The 20,721-nt window shown below is 40.9% G+C and overlaps 1 protein-coding gene across 7 annotated transcripts in view; it reads left to right on the top strand.

The window, feature by feature from the left end:
* The window catches only part of celf1 (cugbp, Elav-like family member 1), a 147,644-nt gene that overhangs the window by 42,206 nt on the left and 84,717 nt on the right, over positions 1 to 20,721 (top strand). For all 7 annotated transcript variants that reach the window (XM_008405056.2, XM_008405055.2, XM_017304111.1 and 4 more), the window contains exon 4: positions 12,612 to 12,660. In XM_008405056.2, the coding sequence (XP_008403278.1) occupies positions 12,612 to 12,660 (49 nt within the window). The remainder of the gene's footprint in view (positions 1 to 12,611; positions 12,661 to 20,721) is intronic.

The raw sequence follows: 20,721 nt of genomic DNA, 5'->3' as shown, positions 1-20,721 counted from the left end.
AGTTTTATCTTCTTAAAGAGTATGAAAACTCTTCTGCTCGTTAATTGGGGCATGCCATTAGCATTACATAGGGAAGAGCAGTGACTGCCTTGCGAAGCAAGTCGATCACTGCCTTCCATGTAATGCATGGCAGGCACCTATTGTTCTACACCTAATAGAATGTCTCTTTATAGATTATTCATTATTCTTCCATTACTGTTAATGCGGCTCGTACCGCTGAGTGTCCACCCACGAAAGTGGTATCAAAACGTGCGGCTTGATCCCGGCATTGGAGCTATTATTTTTATTGTGAATCGGAGTTACAATGGCGACGTAAAAAGCGAGTTCGTCGATACAAATTACGGTTTGTCCACAACTTGTCTCGAAAAGACCCAAAGTTTAAAATTTTTCGAAAGGTTAGAGTGTGAGGGACACTCTAGTGGTAGAGAGTGGATTTCTGTCCCCAAAATAATTTCTAACTCGCCCTCACGCCCACAAATATCGCCCAATTGGCCTCAAAGTCGGTCAGGACATAGATACGCATGCCTGCTCTGGTAAAATGTTTTTCAAAATGTCCCTAGGGCTTATGGTTTTCTGTCCAGGTGTTTCCGACCGATGTGGTGCGACAGGATAAACTCATGCTCAGACCCATGATTTTTCATATATTTCTGAAAAATGTCAGACCTCAGCGCACATCATCTATCTCTCATCGCTGTTAATACTGTGAGCGAGGTAGAGATATGAATCGCGAGAATATCGGAGACGACAAATAGCCCTCTCGTACGCTTCAAACGGTTTTCGAATACGTGTCACGGTTCCTGAACGGAAGGAGTTGTTCGAAGTGCTTTTTTTGTGAGAAACAGGCTGGTTTAAAACTAATTCTCCCACCTTCTATGCCACCAACAGGTGCAGGGCATTAATTACCGTAGCAACAGAACACAGAGCAGAGGAGCTCCTTAGGACTACAAACACGCCATCATTGTAGTTCTAACTATGTCTGAACACTCAGTTATTAACAGGGGGTTGAGCAGAATGTCAGAACTACAACATGGCGGAACTGTCTGTCACTCACAGCTGCACTTGGTAGGGTGTTTTAATTACCGTGGCAACGGAACACAGAGCAGAGCAGAGCTGCTGCTTAGGACTACAAACACGCCATCATTGTAGTTCTAACTATGTCTGAACACTCAGTTATTAACAGGGGGTTGAGCAGAATGTCAGAACTACAACATGGCGGAACTGTCTGTCACTCACAGCTGCACTTGGTAGGGTGTTTTAATTACCGTGGCAACGGAACACAGAGCAGAGCAGAGCTGCTGCTTAGGACTACAAACACGCCATAACTGTAGTTCTATCTATGGCCAAGACTCAGTTAAAAGAGAGGCTGGCGCAGCATGTAAGGACTACAATATGGCGGAACTGTCTGTTACTAGAGAGGAGGACTTGGCTGGTATTGAACTACTTGTGTTTTGAGCATTATATAACTGATTTAACCCAATTACTATTACACATCAGGTTAGTGTGGCCATTTCAAATGAAGCTTACTGAAAATTTCAATATAAAAGCCTTGACAATTTTTACATCATGTAATTGGCCATTAGATAACTGGTTTAACAAAACCACTGTTACACCCGGGATTAGTGTTGCAATTTCAAAAGAAGCTTAATGAAAATTTCAAAATAAAAGCTTCTCAGGTAAGTAATAACATTAGCTTTTATTATCTTTTTCCCCCCGAGTTAGTTATAATATTAGATTAGAAGATAATAGAAGATATAATATTAAAATGTTTTCAAAAATTTGCTAGGGCTTATGGTTTTTTGTCAGGGTCCTTGAGACCGACGCTGAGTGTCTCAAGTATAGAAACTCTGTCTCCAGCAAACTGTCTGCCAGAGAAAGCTAGCCCAGGTCCAGATAATTAATTACCATAGCAACGGGTCCCAGAAAGAGGCAGGGAGTAGTCTCACAAACAGGCGCCGAGGCAGGTCTCACAATGCATTGTGGGAAGAATACATATTTCCTGTGACTATTTATATTTTGCTTATATAAAATTATTATTTCTCTGAATTTTTGAGTGTGAATTAAAATCCTTAGTATGAAGCTTGAAAAATTTCGAGAAATAAACTATTACCGACTGTCTATTTTTTTTATTTCGAACCATGAGTGAGAACCACATGTGCGAAGCTTATAGTCGTCATTGGGTTCAGCAATTGTTCTGTTGCAGTGAACCAGATCAGCCATAGAATTTTGATGATTGATCTGGCAAGAGCTTCAGTCATTGGATATTGGTCATGAACCATGTAAAGTTTATTAGTATTGCCTGTGTGTGCTCCTGATACGTTTCAGGAGCGAAGAGCTGTCCAGCTGTGCAAGCTGTAGGTAAAATGTTTAGTTCAAACCTGCGGGCACACTTTGGCAGGCCCCGGTAAAATTTCTTCAGGAATTTTCTATTTCATTGCTATTGTTTATTTATTTTCTTCTGATGAACTCTGTTTACACACAGGAACTTTCCAGGAAATCCCAGTGTGTTTGAGGCAGTTTCCATCACTATTGCTGTCTGGTTCACCTTGACAATGAAATGCCAGATCATTTTTGGACAATAGTCTCTTTTGCATATCTCCAGTCTTCAGGTTGCGATCGCTTCATTAAGCTGTGCGCCAAATTTACAATGTGGTGAGAGTTGTTTTTTAAAGCCTAAATATATTCTGCCATTGATGTCCCTTATCTCTCTACAATTATGATGGGTTCTGGTTTTTAGTGATCATTCAATGTCTTACATGAGTGAGTGGTACTCATCGCAATGTTGATGAGTACCACAACATTGCGATGTTGTGGTACTTACGATGTTGGATCTTACGTAGTCTTTCCACATAAGATCCAAAATCTTCTTATCTCTTTTTGTATTCTCCCATCACACCAGTTTGAAAGGTTGCAATGGTTACGGATAGTTCTGTCCACTTCACACATCTTGTTTGCCTCTTCCTTATGAACTACAATTTCTGGGACCTTGTTTTTGTGTTTCTTCCATTGATAGTCTTACAATCAAGTCATTCCATCCTCCTTGCCACTGTACAAGTTCTTGTCTCACTTTACATGAAGGAGTGACCCAGTCACCAATGTGGATGCTTTGGTTAGTTTTATTGGTAACCAAGACAACAGAACTTAAGGTTGCAACCTTACATGCGAGCATGCGCTGATGGGTACCTCTTTGTTATTGTTTTGTCTTTACGTCTGCTGACAAGGGTGCAGTAACCTATCATCTTAAGTGGATGTCCTCCATATTCATACAGCTTATGCTTACTTTTCGTCAGTCATTTTTGGCATGAGTTTTTAAAGTCTTTCGTGGGTATCACAGTTGTTTGTGCTCTTGTGTATAACTTGAATGATAGTTTCACATCTTCTGTTCCCAGACTTACTTTTGCACATGTGCTGTCCACATCCTCTTCTTCTGCCACAGTGACGGCATCTACAAACAGCTCTGGGGGTAACTATTCCTGAGTTTCTCTTATAGCGTGCACCTGTCAGTTTTAAATGAAGTAAGAGGTTTGGATCTGCATACCTTTTCATAGTGGTTTTATTTTCTGCACTATATATACTGTTTCTGTTTCTGACTGGGGTTTGGGTTCTGTGTGTGGGTTTGCTCAGTTCCTACATCCATCCACCAGAGAGAGCCAGGGGGTTGAATCAATCTCCACCTTTCCAGCATCCAAACTGAACATTGCACTAAGTTGCTTAGCAAAGCATGCTGTGTTCACATTCATAAAAGGATTTGAAATAAATTACACACATGGCTCAAGCTGATGAAGGCCACAAAACCTATTCTCAAACTCCTGCACAAGACTGTCTGTGACTTCACAGTACCTTCCTGTAACTATTTAAAATGTCTCAGATGCAGAAGCATTGTCTTTATGCACTGAAAGCAGAGGGAAATGCACCACCTTTTTACTCTGTAAATGACATGTGAAAATGTTCATCTAGGCTTTAAATGAATTTAAAGCACTTATCATATCAACAACAGTCTTATCTTTGTCTTGCAGCTCGCAGTTCAAGTGATTCATTTTCCCAGTGATGTACGTCAAACATCCAAGGTCAAGTGTCTACTAGCAGTGAGACATCTTCACCTTGGGACCACATGTACTCTTTGATTTCACCCAAAAGTGGTAAAAATGAAGTAAAACTCATCCCCTGTTGAGCCATTTGATTTCAGTGTGTAGCAGCAAGTCACCATATTCATTTCATTCCAATAGCACCTTGAAAATCCTGTGCTTTTTTGCTTCGGATCAGATGCTGTTCATGATTTTTACAATGGGAGTCATCACATCCTCAAAGCCGATCACTTTTGCACATAATGCCAGCTGGTGAAGGAAACAGTGATAATACAGAAATTTTGGAACATCTGGTTCACCTTGACCGTGAGCAATAAAACCTGTATGTCGGCCGATCATAGCAGGTGCCCCGTCTGTAATCATCGCTACCCGCTTTTCCATTGGTACCTTTCCCCACCATTTTATAAATGTCAGCTCCCCTCATGATTGTCTTTAATGGGAATAATGACAGGAGTTCCTCTCTTGTGGAGAAATCTTCAAAGACCATCTGGATAACAATCAACAGCTGTGCTGAACTGCTGCTGTCCACAGATGCAAAAGCACCTGACATTTACCCGATATAACTGACACGTCTAGCCATTGTAGATGCCCCCAGTTGGACGTCAGAGAGAATGGATATCATATCGGTTCCCTTTTTCTCATCTTTCAGTACAGTATTAGCAATAATAATCATTGCTTCTTTGACAACTTCTCCATCTGAAAATGCCTTCTTCTTTATCAGAAAACGTGCAGCTCTAAACGAGGCTTCCATTGCTTTTTGTGACTTTTTTGTTGGTTTTGTGAAAAAAGACTGTTGCTTACCCAAAGCTGCCCTTAGCTCACAGGCTTTTTCTGTCCGTAATGTGCTTCCTGGAGGGTAGTTAGCATTGTTTTATGACCCGTAGCGAAGTGTCTCTTCACATTGTGTGTGTCGCTTCGTCAAATAAGACACAGCAGGTTCCTTTCATAGTTGTAAAAAATAACTTCTCCTCCCATTCATTGTGAGAATAAGTTTAAATTATTTTTTTCTGCCATTTTTGCGGGGTAAGAAACTGCATTCGCCGATCACCTTAGAAACGCCCTCTAGCGTACTCTCAACGACCACTAATTGGCTTGAATAATACTGACTTTTGAGCTAGATTAAGTCAGAGTTCACCAAAACTTAAATAAAAAAAAAATTATAATGAACATATTTTTAAGATAGACATTTTAATATATGTAAAAATGCAAAAAAAAAAAAAAAAAAAAGAAACTGCATAAAATGAAATTTTAGACACAGCTCAGTAGTGAGTTGTAGTATTTTTAGAACAGGTCTGCGGGTCACTCATGTGGTCCTTAGGGGCGACCCGGTGCCCACGGGCACTGTGTTGGTGACCCTTGCTTTAAATGCTATTATCCTAATAACATTCTGGATTCCACTCCCTGTGCCGCTTTGGTTTATCCTCGGGTTCGCAAGGCTCTCTGTGAAGATTTCTGGTTCATTCCTCATGACTGGCAACATCTCACTCCTCTTCCTCCAAGTCGGTGCAGAATAACCTCTCTGCCCTCCAGTGCCATTACCATCCAGCAACTCCCACCAGACCACGCCAAGGATCCTCCGTTCCCGTCTTTACACAACTCTGGATTAATCTCCACACAAGGACTCAAAACCTGGAAGCCAATCACTTCCCCCCATGCGAACTCATCTTCATCTCTATCAGTAAGAGCTTTATTCATCATCAGTGACTGTTACTTGCATCTAGTTCCAGTTTTTGCAGTTTTCCCACTTCCCCCTGCCACCAGGCTCCTGGACAAAGATGCACATTCATTATTCCTTAATTGTTCAAGGATTCCAGGTAGTATTCTGCATGTGGGCAAAAGGTATACCAAAAACCACGACAGAACACTCAGGCCAGTCTGACCCAGAAGACACTCTCAGGAGGGCTCTCTTTGAACAGTGCACTCTCATTGAATCACTCCACCTGCTCCATCTCCGGCTCTGCCTCCCACTCCTGTTCCTCTGGTTCTCTCCACTTCCTGTCCACTCACCGTCTTCAGATAAATATGCAGGTGACACAGGTTGTTGCAGGGTTTCCTGCTGCAATGGTCTCTAGCCTTTAATCATTCCCCTCAGTGTTTCCCCCATTGTGATTCTAAGACCTCTTATATTGCTTTCCTGTCAGGCAAAGCTTTGGATTGGGCTGAAGTCCGATTCATAACTTTGGTTGGACTTTTGAAGAATTTCTAGTTGAATTTTAACCAAACGTTCAGTCAGGAATCTCTGTGCTCAGAGATTTCCCTGTCAAGAAATCTAAACGTCACTAAAACGGGGTCAAAAATCCCTTTCTGAATTTGCCATTGATTTCAGAATAATAGCTGCCGTTTTTGGCCGGAATGTCTCAGCTCTTAAAGGCGCTTTTTTTCACGCTTTGAACGACTCCCATAAACACAAATTACCTACCATAGATTAACCAAAGACTCTTAAACTAATTTCTGTGGATATCCGACTAAACAACCAGCTCACAAAATGCAATAAAGAAAAATTAAGAGAAATCAAACTTGAAGAACAAATCATTTATCTGTCTGCCACTTCTATCAGCCTTCTCTTCCTCAACTCTCAAATGAACCAGAACCCATGCAGATTGGAAGGACCAGATTAACCCCTGAGAAGCATCAAAGGTGTATGGACTCTAATTAGTGTCTCTGTTGGGATTCTGCAGGTCATTACATTGCCATTTGTCCTGGACCACCAGTAGATTTGGGGAGGCTGGCGGGTCTTCTCAAAGAAAATTAATCTCTTCAACTACTACTTCCTGCTACTTTGTTCTTTAACAATGATCTCCTCAACCTATCTGTTCTCATATATTCTGGCTGTGAACACAATCTAATCAACTGCTATAATCCAAAAGTCCCAGATCGAAACCAACCAATTACCCACTCCACTTCATGTCACCGCCCTAGATGATACGGCTCTGCCTCAGATCACTCACATGACTGACTAACCCCCTACGGCTTGTAATATTGGATAACCACAGAGAAATCTATTTTTACGTTTTTCCCACCTCTAATTCATCTGTCATCCTAGGTTTTGACTGGCTACAGGAGCACAATGCTCACATCAATTGGTCCAATCTACATATTGAATCCTGGTCTGACGACTGTCACTCCACTTGTGTCCGTTCTGCTATTCCACCCAGTTTGCCTCCGACCATCCATTACCAACCATTACCATCCAACCATCTGTTTAACATATTTTGCCCTGCAAGGGAGGCTATGGAAATCATCATCCCTTCTGTGGTAGTTTTTTTCCTTTGTGAGGAAAATTAATGTATCTCTCTGTCCTTGTATTGATTATAGAGGTTTAAGCCAAATATCAAATATCATCTGCCCTCGCACCAGTTCATGGTGCCACGTTTTTACGAAACTCAAGCTCTGCAACTCCTACCACCTTCTCTGTGTCTGCCATGGGGACAAATTTAAAACTCCCATCTGTTATTTTGAATATTTGATTATGCCTTTCGGTCTTTGTAATGCTCCAGTTACTTTCCAAGCGCTAGTCAATGATGTCTTCCAAGATGTCCTGAATTTGTTCTTCTTTGCTTACATTGATGACATCCTCATATACTCTAAATCTCTATCAGAACACAAACAACGCATCTGCATGGTTCTCCAACATCTTAAAAATAGACTATATGTCAAAGCTGAGAAATGTGAATCCTACAAATCATCTGTTACTTTTTTGGGTTACATCCTTGAGGGTGGACAGGATCAACCCACTTCCAAAGAGGTTCAAGTAGTCCTACCATGGTCCATCCCACAAATCCGAAAACAGCTTCAAAGATTTTTAAGGTTCGCTAACTTCTACAGACATATAATCATAAATTACAGTCAAACAGCTTTACCATTAACAAATCTCAACTCAACCAAGATCCCATTCACCTGGACCCTGGAAGCTGACACTGCTTTTCTCAACCTTAAGAATCGATTTGCCAACACTCCCATTTTCACCTAGCCCGACCCCAGTAAAAAGTTCATTGTTGAACTTGAGGTCTCCAAGACTGGGGTCGGTGCTGTCTCTTCTCAATGTTCAGGTTCCGATGATGAGACTCATCCAAGTACTTTCTTTTTTGCAGACTTTCCCCTGTGGAAAGAAATTATGACCTGGGGGACCGAGAACGTCTGGCCATAAAGATTTCCTTAGAGGAGTGGCATCAGTAGTTGCAGGGAACAGAACATCCTGTGATGTCAGATCACAGAAATCTGTCCTATCTTCAACCTGCCAAACGAATCAACTCCCGTTAGTCTTGTTGGTCCTTGTTGTTCTCCCATTTAATTCTCTCTTATTGTCCAGACTAAATAAAAATCAAACCAGATGCCCTCTCCAGACTGTACTCACCCGATAACTTTAAAAAGACTCCATCTTTCATCCTTTCTACCTAGTTGCACCACTGCTACTGTCACATGGGACACTGAAGACATCATAACAAGCTCTAGAGACAGAATCAGAGTCTTCCACCGGTCCACCCAACAGAGCATACGTACCCACACCAGCAAGAGCCCGACTCATACATTAGATCCATTCAGCCAACTTCTCTGCACATCCTGATACCATCAACCATCACTTTTGGTGGCCATCCCTATACAAAGATGTCAAAGAATATGTCCTCACCTGTCCCATCTGCGCTTGCAACAAATCCTCTCATCAACTTCTATCTGTACTACTTCAACCTTTGACCATTGCTAAGCACCCATGGTCACACATATTTAATGATTTTGTCACTGGACTCCCCTATCCAAAGATATGACCACAATTTTCAATATCAGTCACCTCAGGTTAACATCTGCAATCCAATGGATACACCAAAAGGATAAATGAAGAACTAGAATCCACACTCAGATGTCTCACTTCAACAAATCCTTCAGACAGGAATCAGTTCTTACCATGGGTTGAGTATGCACACAATTCACACATCTCTGCTGCCACTGGTTTGTCTCCCTTGGTTACCAACCTCCATTATTCCCTGCAGATGAGAAAGAAATATTTGTGAAATCAGTCTGCCATCACACCGGCTACTGCAAAAACATCTGGCCCAATTACCATTGCTGCTCTCCATCGCATTTCTGAACAAAGCTGCTGCTTTGCTGATCATAGTATGTACCCAGTCAAAAAGTCTGGCTTTCTTCACATGTTCTATTGAAATCCATTTCCAAGAAATTAGCAACAAGATTCATCAGTCCATATGAAATCAAATTCATCGTTTGTTCCACTGCAGTTTGTCTTCGCCTCCCATCCACTCTTCGCATTCACTCCACATTCCATGTGTTCCAGATCAAACTTGTCCAGGCCAGTGCACTGTGGGGTTTGGGATCTGTCTGGGAGTTTGCTCAACTCCCAGACAGATCCCGAGGGGGTGGCTGCTTCCCTGAAGGTGGACTAATTACATGCACCCACAAATCATCTGCTGCTCCAGCCTGAGCTTAAGAGAAGCCAGTTGCCAGTCATCTGGTGCCTGAGTGTTAGCCATACCTGGTACTCTGTGCCTCCCAGTGCTTTTGTCACTTTTGTCACTTACCTTATAATCATATTTAAAGTTTTTTTTAACAGTGTTCTGGATTCCACTCCCTGTGCTGCCTTGGTTTGTCCTCACATTCGCAAGACTCTCTGTGAAGATTTCTGGTTCATTCCCCATGATTGGAAATGTCTTGCTACTGTTCCTCCAAGTTAGTGCTGCGTAATCTGTCCGTTCTTCAACGCCATTACCATCCAGCATCTCCCATTTGACCGCTCTAAGAATCTTCTGCTCCCAGCTTTAGACAACTCCTGATTAATCCCCACACAAGGACTCAAAGCCTGGAACCCAATGAGGCAGAAACATCTTCATATCCATCAGTAGGAGCTCCAGTAATAACACATTCATCATCAGTGACTCAATTTCTCACTGTGTTTAAAGTGTTCCCAGTGTTCCCCTGCTACCAAAGATCCACATTCATTATTCATTGATTGTTCAATAAACTTTATTATTTTTTTCCTACTGCCTCCTGGGAATATTCTGCAGGTGGGCAAAAAGCATACCAAAAATCATGACAGTTTCCCTTTCGCAAGAAATTAAATTTTTTTGTGTGTGTACGTCAACAAACACCACACGTTTGCTAGGCAATTTTTGGTTTTCGTTTTGTCCTTTTGTTTGATTGAAGCCTTTTCTTCCAGTTCTTTTGGTCACTGCATGTACTTCCTGGTTATCGTTCGCCTTGGCTTTTAGCAGCAGCTGCACTAATTTGTGGGAGCGGGCTATGCCAATAGCTTTGTCTTGCGTTAGCTCTTGGCTTTGGTACAGTAACTTTTCTCAGACCTTTGGAAAATTTTTGGCTAAAACAATGCAGCCCCATACTGTTTCATCATTATTGGTATAGACACATTCTTTGGCCCAGTCCCAATACTACTCAGTTTTGAGATAATATCCTCTTTGAAGTGTGGACTCAGTCGAAGTGCACATAAGGGTTTAAGGGTGCAGGTTACAAGCATGCAAAGGTTTGACAATTGGGATAGAACAACCCTGTCATAACTTTGACATCCAGAATGGTGGAACTGGTCACTGTTTAGGCATTTGTGCTGCTAAAAAGTACAACTACAACAACAACAACAACAAAATCGGTTTTTAAATGCACAGTAATGGTGTTTAATCACACATGCTCAGTAGAGTGAAACAAAAATTATTTCAATACTTTACATTTGAAAACTGTCTTCTTTTTTTTGCAACAGACACAGCTTGACACAACTTACCATTAAAATGGAGTTATTACTAAAAGAAAAACATCTCTTTTATGTGACTAAAACTTAGTTTGGTATAAAGTGGAGCTAATCTGCTAAGATCAAGTTAAGGACAAACAAACAGTACATACAAAAAACAGAAAAAGAAAGGCTTGATGCTTCATTGTGAAAAATAAAAAGACTAGTAGAACTAAAATATACTTCTTAAAAGAAACTGAATGGTTGTGACTTTATACACCAAAAATGTTACAAGAAATCCATAAAGAACTCTATGACATCAATTTTCTTCCTCTCTATAGCCTGAGAAGAAAACATTTGTTTAAAAACCATGATGATATCTTTAAGGAAGATAAAAATCAAATATCCTTCTTTTCCACTCCCACAAAAAAAATAAAATATTAATTTCACAATAATGTATGAAGTTCTTCCTGTAATGACCTTCTGTGAAAGAAGCTCAAAAACAAATATTCATTCAATGTGTGTTTTGTGACTGCAATTTTGAGACAATACACCGTTTTTCAATTGCAGCTTCATTAATGTTTTGAGAAATATTTTAAAAACTGGTTATTCTACAAGAAATCTATTCTATCTTTAAGTTTTAATATAAAATTTGGTCTTCTAGTAGGGGATGAAGAGTTAAACAATGACATTAAGGATTTAATAAGTTTTTATTCACAAATACTACTTTCTAAAAATCACCAGTTTTTAAAGTGAAATAATTTTATTTAGGAGAGTGCTTAAACGTTGCAACATCACAGATGAGTAAATAGCTGAACTTAAGATGTTACAAATGTTTTAAATGCATTTTGTTTTACTTTCCTCAGTTAGTTTGACTATTCTTTATTATTTCTTCTTTTTTCTGCTCAGTTTATATCACATTTTTTAGTTACTAATGTGTGCCTTGTCATACTATTCTATTTGAATTTTCATTGAAGATGAAAAAAAACCCCAACAACATATTGACATAATTCCGCCTTTTAACTCAAGACAACATATGAGTTGTCTTGAGTTCGCCTGGATGCAGTCTTAGCAGAAGGGTGGAAATCGGACCCAAAATGGGTGGGGCAAAGGCCAGATGTAGAGAATTTGGGACACACATGTTGGAGGTTCACATGAACACACGTTTGAAGGACAAAAAGGTTAAAGGGTGCAAGTGTTAGTATTGCCCTTAAACTAAGAGTTTTGAGTTCAGTGACAAACTGTTCAAAAGACTCATCATTACTCTGCATCTTCTGGTGGAACTTGTATCTGGTGAAGATTGAGTTAGCTTTGGGCATGAGGTATGCTGTAAAGCCATCATAATGGGTTTTGAGTAACTTAGGTTTGTTCGCTGACATGGTCCAGGTGTTGCTTATGTCCATGCCTTTATCTAACTTTATTTCTGTTCCTTGGTTTTGTGTTCGAACAGTCCCTTAAATATTAAGCTCTGCGTGCTCCATCCATGAAATTGGACACCAAAAGCCTACATCTTCTTTCCTTCAGACAATACTGCCCTTTCAGTATTGTACATGGGTCTGTAAGCTACTCTGACACCATGTTGGTTTTAATAAATCCACTTGTATGTCTGCTGATGTGAGTTTCTACTCTATTTTAGCTTCATCACAATAAATACACTGGCAGCTAAAAACACAAGTCAATGTCTATAACTTATAGTGGTAAATTTGGTTTCAGAAATTGTGTATTTTAAGAGTCTCATTAATACAGTCAGAAAACATTACGCTTTGGATATCTAGAAAAAGCACTGAAGAAGATAAACTTGCAAATCACTGTGATGATCAGTGTGTCATTTCTCACTGTTTTAGATGCATCACCCCATCCAGATGAAGCCGGCAGACAGTGAAAAAAGCAACGGTGAGTCAACTTTTTATATATAGTGATTTCATCAACAACGCAGTTTAAAGTGTTTTATTTGATAAAAACATACAATAACCAATTATGAAATAAGCATCAAACATTACATTTAATATACATCAAATACATTAACCAATGTTTTAGTTATTATTAATCAAAGCCAACTCAAAAAGGGTTTTTTAGCATTTCAGCTGTTTTGCAATTTTCTGGAAGTTTGTTCCACATTAATGAAGCATGAAAACTGAATTGCCCAGTTGCCCAAGCCTTAAACTAGGTTTATATCCATCTATCCATCCATCCATCCATTTTCTTCCGCTCATCTGGAGTTGGGTCGCTGGGGTAGCAGCCTAAGTAGGGAGGCTCAGACAATCACTTGGGCCAGCCCCACTCAGGGAATCCCAAGGCGTTCCCAGGGCAGCTGAGAAGGATGGTCCGTCCAGCGTGTCCAGGTCTTCCTCTGCATTTCCTCCTTGTGGGACGAGCCACGAAGGCATCCAGGAAGCATAATAACTAGATGGCCGAGTGACTTCTATTGGCTCCTCTTGACATGGTGGAACAGTGGCTTTACTCTGGGTCCCTACCGGATGACTGCGCTTATCTCTAAGGGAGAACCCAGACACCCTACACAGAAAATGTATTTCAGCCACTTTTATCCTTGACCTTGTTCTTTTGGTCATGACACAGAGCTCATGACCTAATGTCATGGCTCCCCTCTACTCAGCTGGCTTTGTGAACTTTTCCACTGGCATTTTTTCGAGGCCAGTCCCTGCTTTTTAGGTCCCTGCTTTTGGAGTAGGGCCAGCAGGCCGACCTGTGTGGGTGATGCAAGCTTCGCTCCTGTTCATTGATTGGCCGTGGGCATGGTCAGACAAAGAGAAGAAAAACAAATTATCTGCAACACGGAAGTGATGGGAGCTACAAGCAAGCGGTGGAACAATGAGATGCCGGCTTTTCTTTGCATCGGATTAAAATTTTTACCGGCAGCTTTATGGAACAGTGAGGAATGAGTTGTTTTTGTCAACGTAGCAGAGAAAACGGGAAGCCTCGGTTAGCTACTTCGGAGCCGGACGCTGCCCCACGGTACACCCTGACTCAGATGCAGCTAACGCCGCTGCTGCTCTCCAGCAAGGTGAGCAGTTTGGAGATATATCTGTCTGATTTTTACTATATTTCATAGTTGCCTACATACAATCATGGAAGACATTTGAAACACAAAGTCTGCTGTATTGTATTGCTCAAACATAAGCGCATTTCTACTCAGTTGCACATTCCATGAGAACAGAGTGCACTGTTTATAACTTTGTCAGTATTGTACAGCATATTGCCCTTCGATTTTTTTTTTATGTTTTAGCTGCGTGAATCTACATGCTTTTGCAATTGTACTGTTGTTGCTCCGGAGTTTCCCCTGTTGTGAGATAATAAAACACACACACATATATATATTATATTCTTCTAAAATGGCTAGATATCAATTCTCTAATTTAACAGTTATGGACTATTTATTGTACAGGACATAAAAATTAACAATAAACCTGAAGACGAGAGTGATATTTTATCCATGACTGTATGTCTGCACAGGATTAAAATTTACAAGTAATTACGTTTTGTCTTTAATGCACATGACTATTCCAGTTATTTATAATTTACGTACAAAGTAATGTCTGTTTTAAATGATTCATTCTGTTTATGTAACTTACACATCTACATTTATATGCTATAAGCTATAACATCTGATTACTTTTCCCAGGGAACAGAAGAAGAACATGACTGACATGATGAACAAAGAAGAGAACCATCAGCAACATAAACATCTACTCCTGGATGGATCTCTTTCAGGAGGAAGCAGCTACCAGCAGAGATATGGCAGAGCTCCATAAAGAAGAGTCGAGGCAAACAAAAGATGAAAAATAAATGCTGTTGTGTCTCAAAGAACAAAGTTCCTTTTTTGTACCCACTTCACACATTATTGTACATACTGTAGTTTTGACATCAAGGTCCTAGTACAATCATCCCAAAACCTTTGACAGAGTGAAAATAACATTATATTATACATATAATTAATTGACACTTGACACTGTAGATTACCAATGAACGTATCCAAAAGTGAACATACATTATTCAGCAAACCAAACATTTTGACATTATTATCAGGGTTGCTATTAACAAGAACCCAAAATACAAGTCATGTTTGTTAATTTCTACTTTGTACAACCTAATTCTATCCACTCACTGTTTAGCTGTCTTCTTGAAAAATCTTGAATGTCAGAAAGTGAGAAAATGTGTCCAAAATTTGGAATCTTAATTAGCGATAAACAAGATTATGAGTTTAAGCATTCAAGATCTCCATCAATTCTTAGTGACCAAAATGGGCAAATGTGCAGAAGGTTTGATTAAAACTAGAACCAGTCAGATTAGAAGAAATACACCTTTATTTGTTTTCAGTATAACTTGAACATCAGATGAATAATTAAACATATTGAAAAGTTAAAAACAGACAAGGTTGTTAATGTATTTCAACTCTGTAAGAACATTAGCCACATTTTTAAAAAATGAGCAAATGTTTCATCAGCACATTGGGCTCATGTGATCCCTGCTCCAAAAAAGTGGGGGTTTCTGGACATCCTGAAGGGGCACTATGCTCACTTTGTATTGCTTTGTTGCGAAAAATGTGCTATATGAATAAAATTACCTTACCTTAAAAATTCGGTCCATAAAAATGATGAATAGAATCAGTGACAAAGGGCAGTCTTGACAGAATTCAACTCTCACCAGTGTTTATAGTGGGCATCTATATCTACTGCAGAGGCGCACAGCACCCTCTGACCATCACCAGCAGGCAAAGTGGGTGAAGTGTCTTGCCCAAGGTCACAACAACAACTGAGACAGATCGGGGATTCAACCTGGCAAGCAAACTCTTGCCAGTTTGAACTCAAATGTTGGCGCTGTACTGTTTTCCCTCCTGAGACACCCGATGGTGGACCAAAATCACTTCGACGCTGTGTAGAAGCCATGTAGAAGCCTTTAAATGCCCGATGGTGGACCAGAATTACTTTCCTCCATGGCCTCTTTGAACTCCTGCCACACGTGAGTTTTTGCCCCAGCAACTACCCGAGTAACATGCCACTTGGACTGCCAGTACCCATCGTCCTTCTGTGATCCCGCAGGACAAAAAGGCCCTATCTCCAGTGGGTTCGGGGGTTGCTGCCACAACAAGTACCAAAGACCTTGTGGCCACAACTCTGATAAGCTGCTTTGACAATGGAGGCATGTAACATGGTCCACTCAGACTCGATCTCATGGGAGATTCTTCCAGACATTTCCAGCAGACCCTAATAATACGTTTGGGCCTGCCAGGTCTGACTGGCATCCTCCCTCACATTGAACCCAAGTCACCATCAGGTGACACTGATGGTGACGAATTGTCAGTGACAATTCTTCACCTCTCTTCTCCTGAGAGTACAAGATGTGTGGTTGCAGATTAGATGAGACAACAAAGACGATCCTTGATCTCTAGTCTAGCATGCACTGGTGGCAAAAGCACGACACTCTAATGCTTGAACATGATGTTCATTGTGGACAATCCTTGAAGAGCACAAAAGTCCAACAACAGATCACTGCTTGGGTACATATCAGGGGGGATTAATTCCATTCACATCCCTCCAGATCTCACTGTCATTGTCCATGTGAGCGTTGAAGCCGCTCAGCAGAACAAGGAAGTCCCCAGGAGGCGGACTCTCCTGGGGACTCTCACCTCCAAGAACTCCAAAAATGGTGGGTAATCTGAACTGCTGTTTGGCAGATAAGCACAAACAACAGTCAGAACTAATTCCCCCACTTGTAGGTGGAGTTAACCCTGTTGCCCCGGATTTTCGAGCGTCTGCCTATATAAATCTTGCTTATTTTAATTGTAAGTAGTTCTTTAAATGTCCTGTGAGATGATATACTTACCCATGTATCCATAACAACCGGAACTTTCAATATCCAGCAAGTTATTTTCGCAATATATCGTCTATTAAATGAGTGCCCCCAGGAATAATTACGCTCTCTGCAGCTGCAGCTGCGAAGTTTCCGTATTAACCCGATACTTGCTGGAAAGTGCAACGTCTGCCCTTTCAGAAACCGTTGGAATTTTTCAGATAGCGCTACGTGTGGCGGAATTACGGTACTGCAAATTTAGAGTGCATGGTCCAGTCTAGAAGGGTTAAGCTACCCTCTCATTCACCAGGATGAACCCCAATGTACAGGCATCAAGATGGGAAGCAACAAGTATGCCCATTCCTGTCCGGTGACTAGTGAGAGGCACCAGGCAGGAGTGGGCATGTGGACATGGAGTGGGAATGTAATTTTCTCCCTTGTATGAAACAAATCTTATGTAAGTCTCATCACAATCCCACCACTTATGGGTCTAGCCTTTGACTCAAAATCCTGACTCTCAGTTTTTTTATCTTCAAATTAATGGCAAATGTGAGCATATGAATCAGGATTTTAAAAGACCGCTCCTTAGTAGGTATATTCCTCTAGCCTGGCCACCTGGAGCTAACATTTTGCCTGGTTGGAACAAAATTCACACATTCCGCAGCTTTTGGTCTCTCTGCATTTCAGACCTCCATTAAATACCAATCTTCTCTCCTCCCAATGTAGACTCACTGGCCACTTTATTAGGTACACCTTGCTAGTACTGGATTGGACCGCCTTTGCCTTAATCCTACGTGGCATAGATTCAACAAGGTACTGGAAATATTCCTTAAGGAGTCCATATTGACATAATAGCACCATGCAGTTGCTGCAGATTTGTCAGCTGCACATCCATGATGCAAATCTTCCATTCTACCACATCCCAAAGGTGCTCTACAGGAGCTGGTGACTGTGGAGGCCTTTCGAGCACAAAGAACTCATTGTCATGTTCAAGAAACCAGTCTCGCTTTATGACATTTTTGTGCTGTCCTGCTAGAAGTAGCCATCAAAAGATGGGTACACTGTGGTCATAAAGGGATGGACATGGTCAGCAACAATACTCAGGTAGGCTGTGGCGTTGACACGATGTTCAATTGGTACTAATGGATCCAAAGTGTGCCAGGAAAATATCCCCCACACCATTGCACCGCCACCACCAGACTGAACCATTGATATAAGGCAGGATGGATCCAGGCTTTCATTTTGTTGACACAAAATTCTGACCCTACTATCCAAATGTTGCAGCAGAAGTCAAAACTCATCAGACCAGGTAATGTTTTTCCAATCTTCTGTTGTCCAATTTTGGTGAGCCAGTACGAATTGTAGTCTCAGTTTCCTGTTCTTAGCTGACTGGAGTGGCAACCGGTGTGGTTTTCTGCTGGTGTAACCCATCCGCCTCAAGGTTTGACGTGTTGTGCATTAAAAAATGCTCTTCTGCATACCTCAGTTGTAACAAGTAGTTATTTGAGTTACAGTTTCTCTTCTATGAGCTCGTCTGACCTCTGGCATCAACAAGGCATTTGCGCACACAGAACTGCCACTCACTGGATATTTTCTCTTTTTCAGACTATTCTTTGTAAACCCTAGAGATGGTTGTGCATAAAAATTCTAGTATATCAGCAGTTTCTGAAATAGTCAGACCAGCCTGTCTGGCACCAACAACCATGTCACGCTCAAAGTCACTTAAATCACCTTTCTTCCCCATTCTAACACTGTCTGAACTGCAGCAGATTGTCTTGGCCATGTCTGTCTAAATGCATTGAGTTGCTGCCATGTGATTGGCTGATTTGACATTTACGTTAATGAGCAGTTGGACAGGTGTACCTAATAAAGTGGCTAGTGAGTGTTTGTTCACTTTTGGATGCTTTCATTGGTAGTCTACATTGTGAAGTGTCGGTTAAATACATATACAATATAATGTAATATAAAGTCATTTTCACTCTGTCTATAGCTCCTCACATTTTTGGGAGGATTGTATTAGGACTTCGAAGCCATGCAAACTGCAGTGTGTACTATAATGTGTAGAGTGGATATAGAAAAGATCACTTTGTTCATTGAGAGCACAGCAGCATTTATTTTCATTTGTTTACCTCAACTCTTTTCTATGGAAATACAGAAGCAGAGTCAGAGGTTTCGGGGGGCACAGGCCCCCCCTGATATCTGATTGGCTCAGCCAGGTGCCCCCCGAGGACTGACATGTAACAGCACCAGGTCATTCCTATACAGTATCTGGACTCACTGAAAGCCACCCTAATATGCAAAGAATAAAAACAATAATAAATATATGAAAAGAAAATGTATAAAACTATATATAAGGCCATGTGATGATGCATATAAATAGATCAGATGCGATATCACCTTTCAGTATACTTGTACTTATAAAAGCAAGCCTCCAATTCTGCTGGATGTTCCTTGTGTGCTGCCCTGTGGTGCAACTCAAAGGGTAAAGCATCTTATTTGGTGATGGCAATCCACCAATAAGTTATTTGCTGATCCTCTGGGAGAAAAAGAAACTAAACAAAAAAACAACTGAAGAAGGGAGAGGCAGACAAAAATGTTTGTAGTTTGAAGCAGAGGTCATGATAATTTTTTTTCATTGTCCGTCAAATTATATTTATTTGCATTTTATTTCCATTTTGTAGTCAACAAGAGCAACATTTAACTTTTTCTTTGCAGTGAGAAAATTTTTGAAATTAGGTAATATCAGAATTTGGCAAGACTCTGATTGTTACCTGATCCCGCACTCATTCTCTCTGTGGGAGAAATATCCAGCAGAAGCGGATCAGCTGTGCTAGACACTCCAAAGCCTCTGGTCCATTAAAGCTGTTCTTGTATTGATTTATAGTGAGATGCACAATGTTCTCTGCGCATAAAGTTGAAACTGTTTGCGTACCAAGTGGTCAAATCTGTGTTATTACAGTCTGGATACGAATCTAGCAGACTGCTCTCTGTACTTAGCTAAACTGTCAAGACAAGAATGAGGGAGGGTCCGATATATTGTAGTCAACCTTTTACTGGATTAGTTTATACTAGCGGTTCTCAACGTGGGCGGTACCGCCCCCCAGGGGGGGTTCAGAGGATGGCAGGGGGCGCTGGCGGACATTTTTGCAAAAGGGGGCGCTGGGATGCCTTTGGGGGGCGTTTGGTCGAAGGCAAACTTTACACCTTAAATCCACAACAATGCCAGTTTAGACTTTGAGCAACTTGATAAAACTGTATTATGTAACATTAAAACATGCTTGGCTGCAACTGTATCTATGGCAGCTCTTCTTCTATTCAGTGTTTGTAGCTTCATGGCGCAGCTCCGCTCCTGCTAGTAGCTTCACCATCAGGTCAGGGTTACACCGGCTGATGACGCTGCTGTTATTCACTCTGTATGATATTTATGTAGCTACATATGTTTTGGCAGTTCTGTGATCATGTCAAAGCAGCAATTTATATTAAAAATGGTTTTATTTCCGTTTGAAAGCTGCCCGCTTTCATGGAAGGACAACAGAAAATCGCTCTTATAAACATGTAATTACTAAAATCATGATACCCTCACTGTGTATCTCTCTGAAAAATTAACCCATTTAAATAAAGAAAGAAATAAATCCCTCCATGGGTGATGCCTTTTCCCCATCGATAATCTATGTATTGCAGGCTTATTAAATTGACCAGAAGCCCGAGTCATCATCAGGCAAATAATTCTGGTCCCCATCAAAGCAGATTTATGGTTGGGCTACAGATCTAAATTCTAGCAAAAAGTGCATTTTCATTGAGTGAAGCATTTGAAGACTAAGCAGTTTGTATTGCTCCATATGTGATTTGTTAAAACAGTTAAAGAAGAACAGCCAGCCTGTTCTAAATAAAAAAAAGTCTACAAAACTTACTGCGTGAATTGGTATCAGTATCAACAAGTACCAAGACTAGCGGTTCTCAACGTGGGCGGTACCGCCCCCCAGGGGGCGTTCAGAGGAYKGYAGGGKGSGCTGGMGGACATTTTTACAAAAGGGGGGCGCTGGGATGCCTTTGGGGGGCGTTTGGTCGAAGGTAAACTTTACACCTTAAATGCACAACAATACCAGTTTAGACTTTGAGCAACTTGGTAAAACTGTATTGTGTAAC

Source organism: Poecilia reticulata, linkage group LG3, assembly GCF_000633615.1.
Source record: "Poecilia reticulata strain Guanapo linkage group LG3, Guppy_female_1.0+MT, whole genome shotgun sequence".
Taxonomy (NCBI): domain Eukaryota; kingdom Metazoa; phylum Chordata; class Actinopteri; order Cyprinodontiformes; family Poeciliidae; genus Poecilia; species Poecilia reticulata.
Note: the sequence above shows the minus strand (reverse complement) of the source record. Positions and strands in the feature narration are given on the sequence as shown.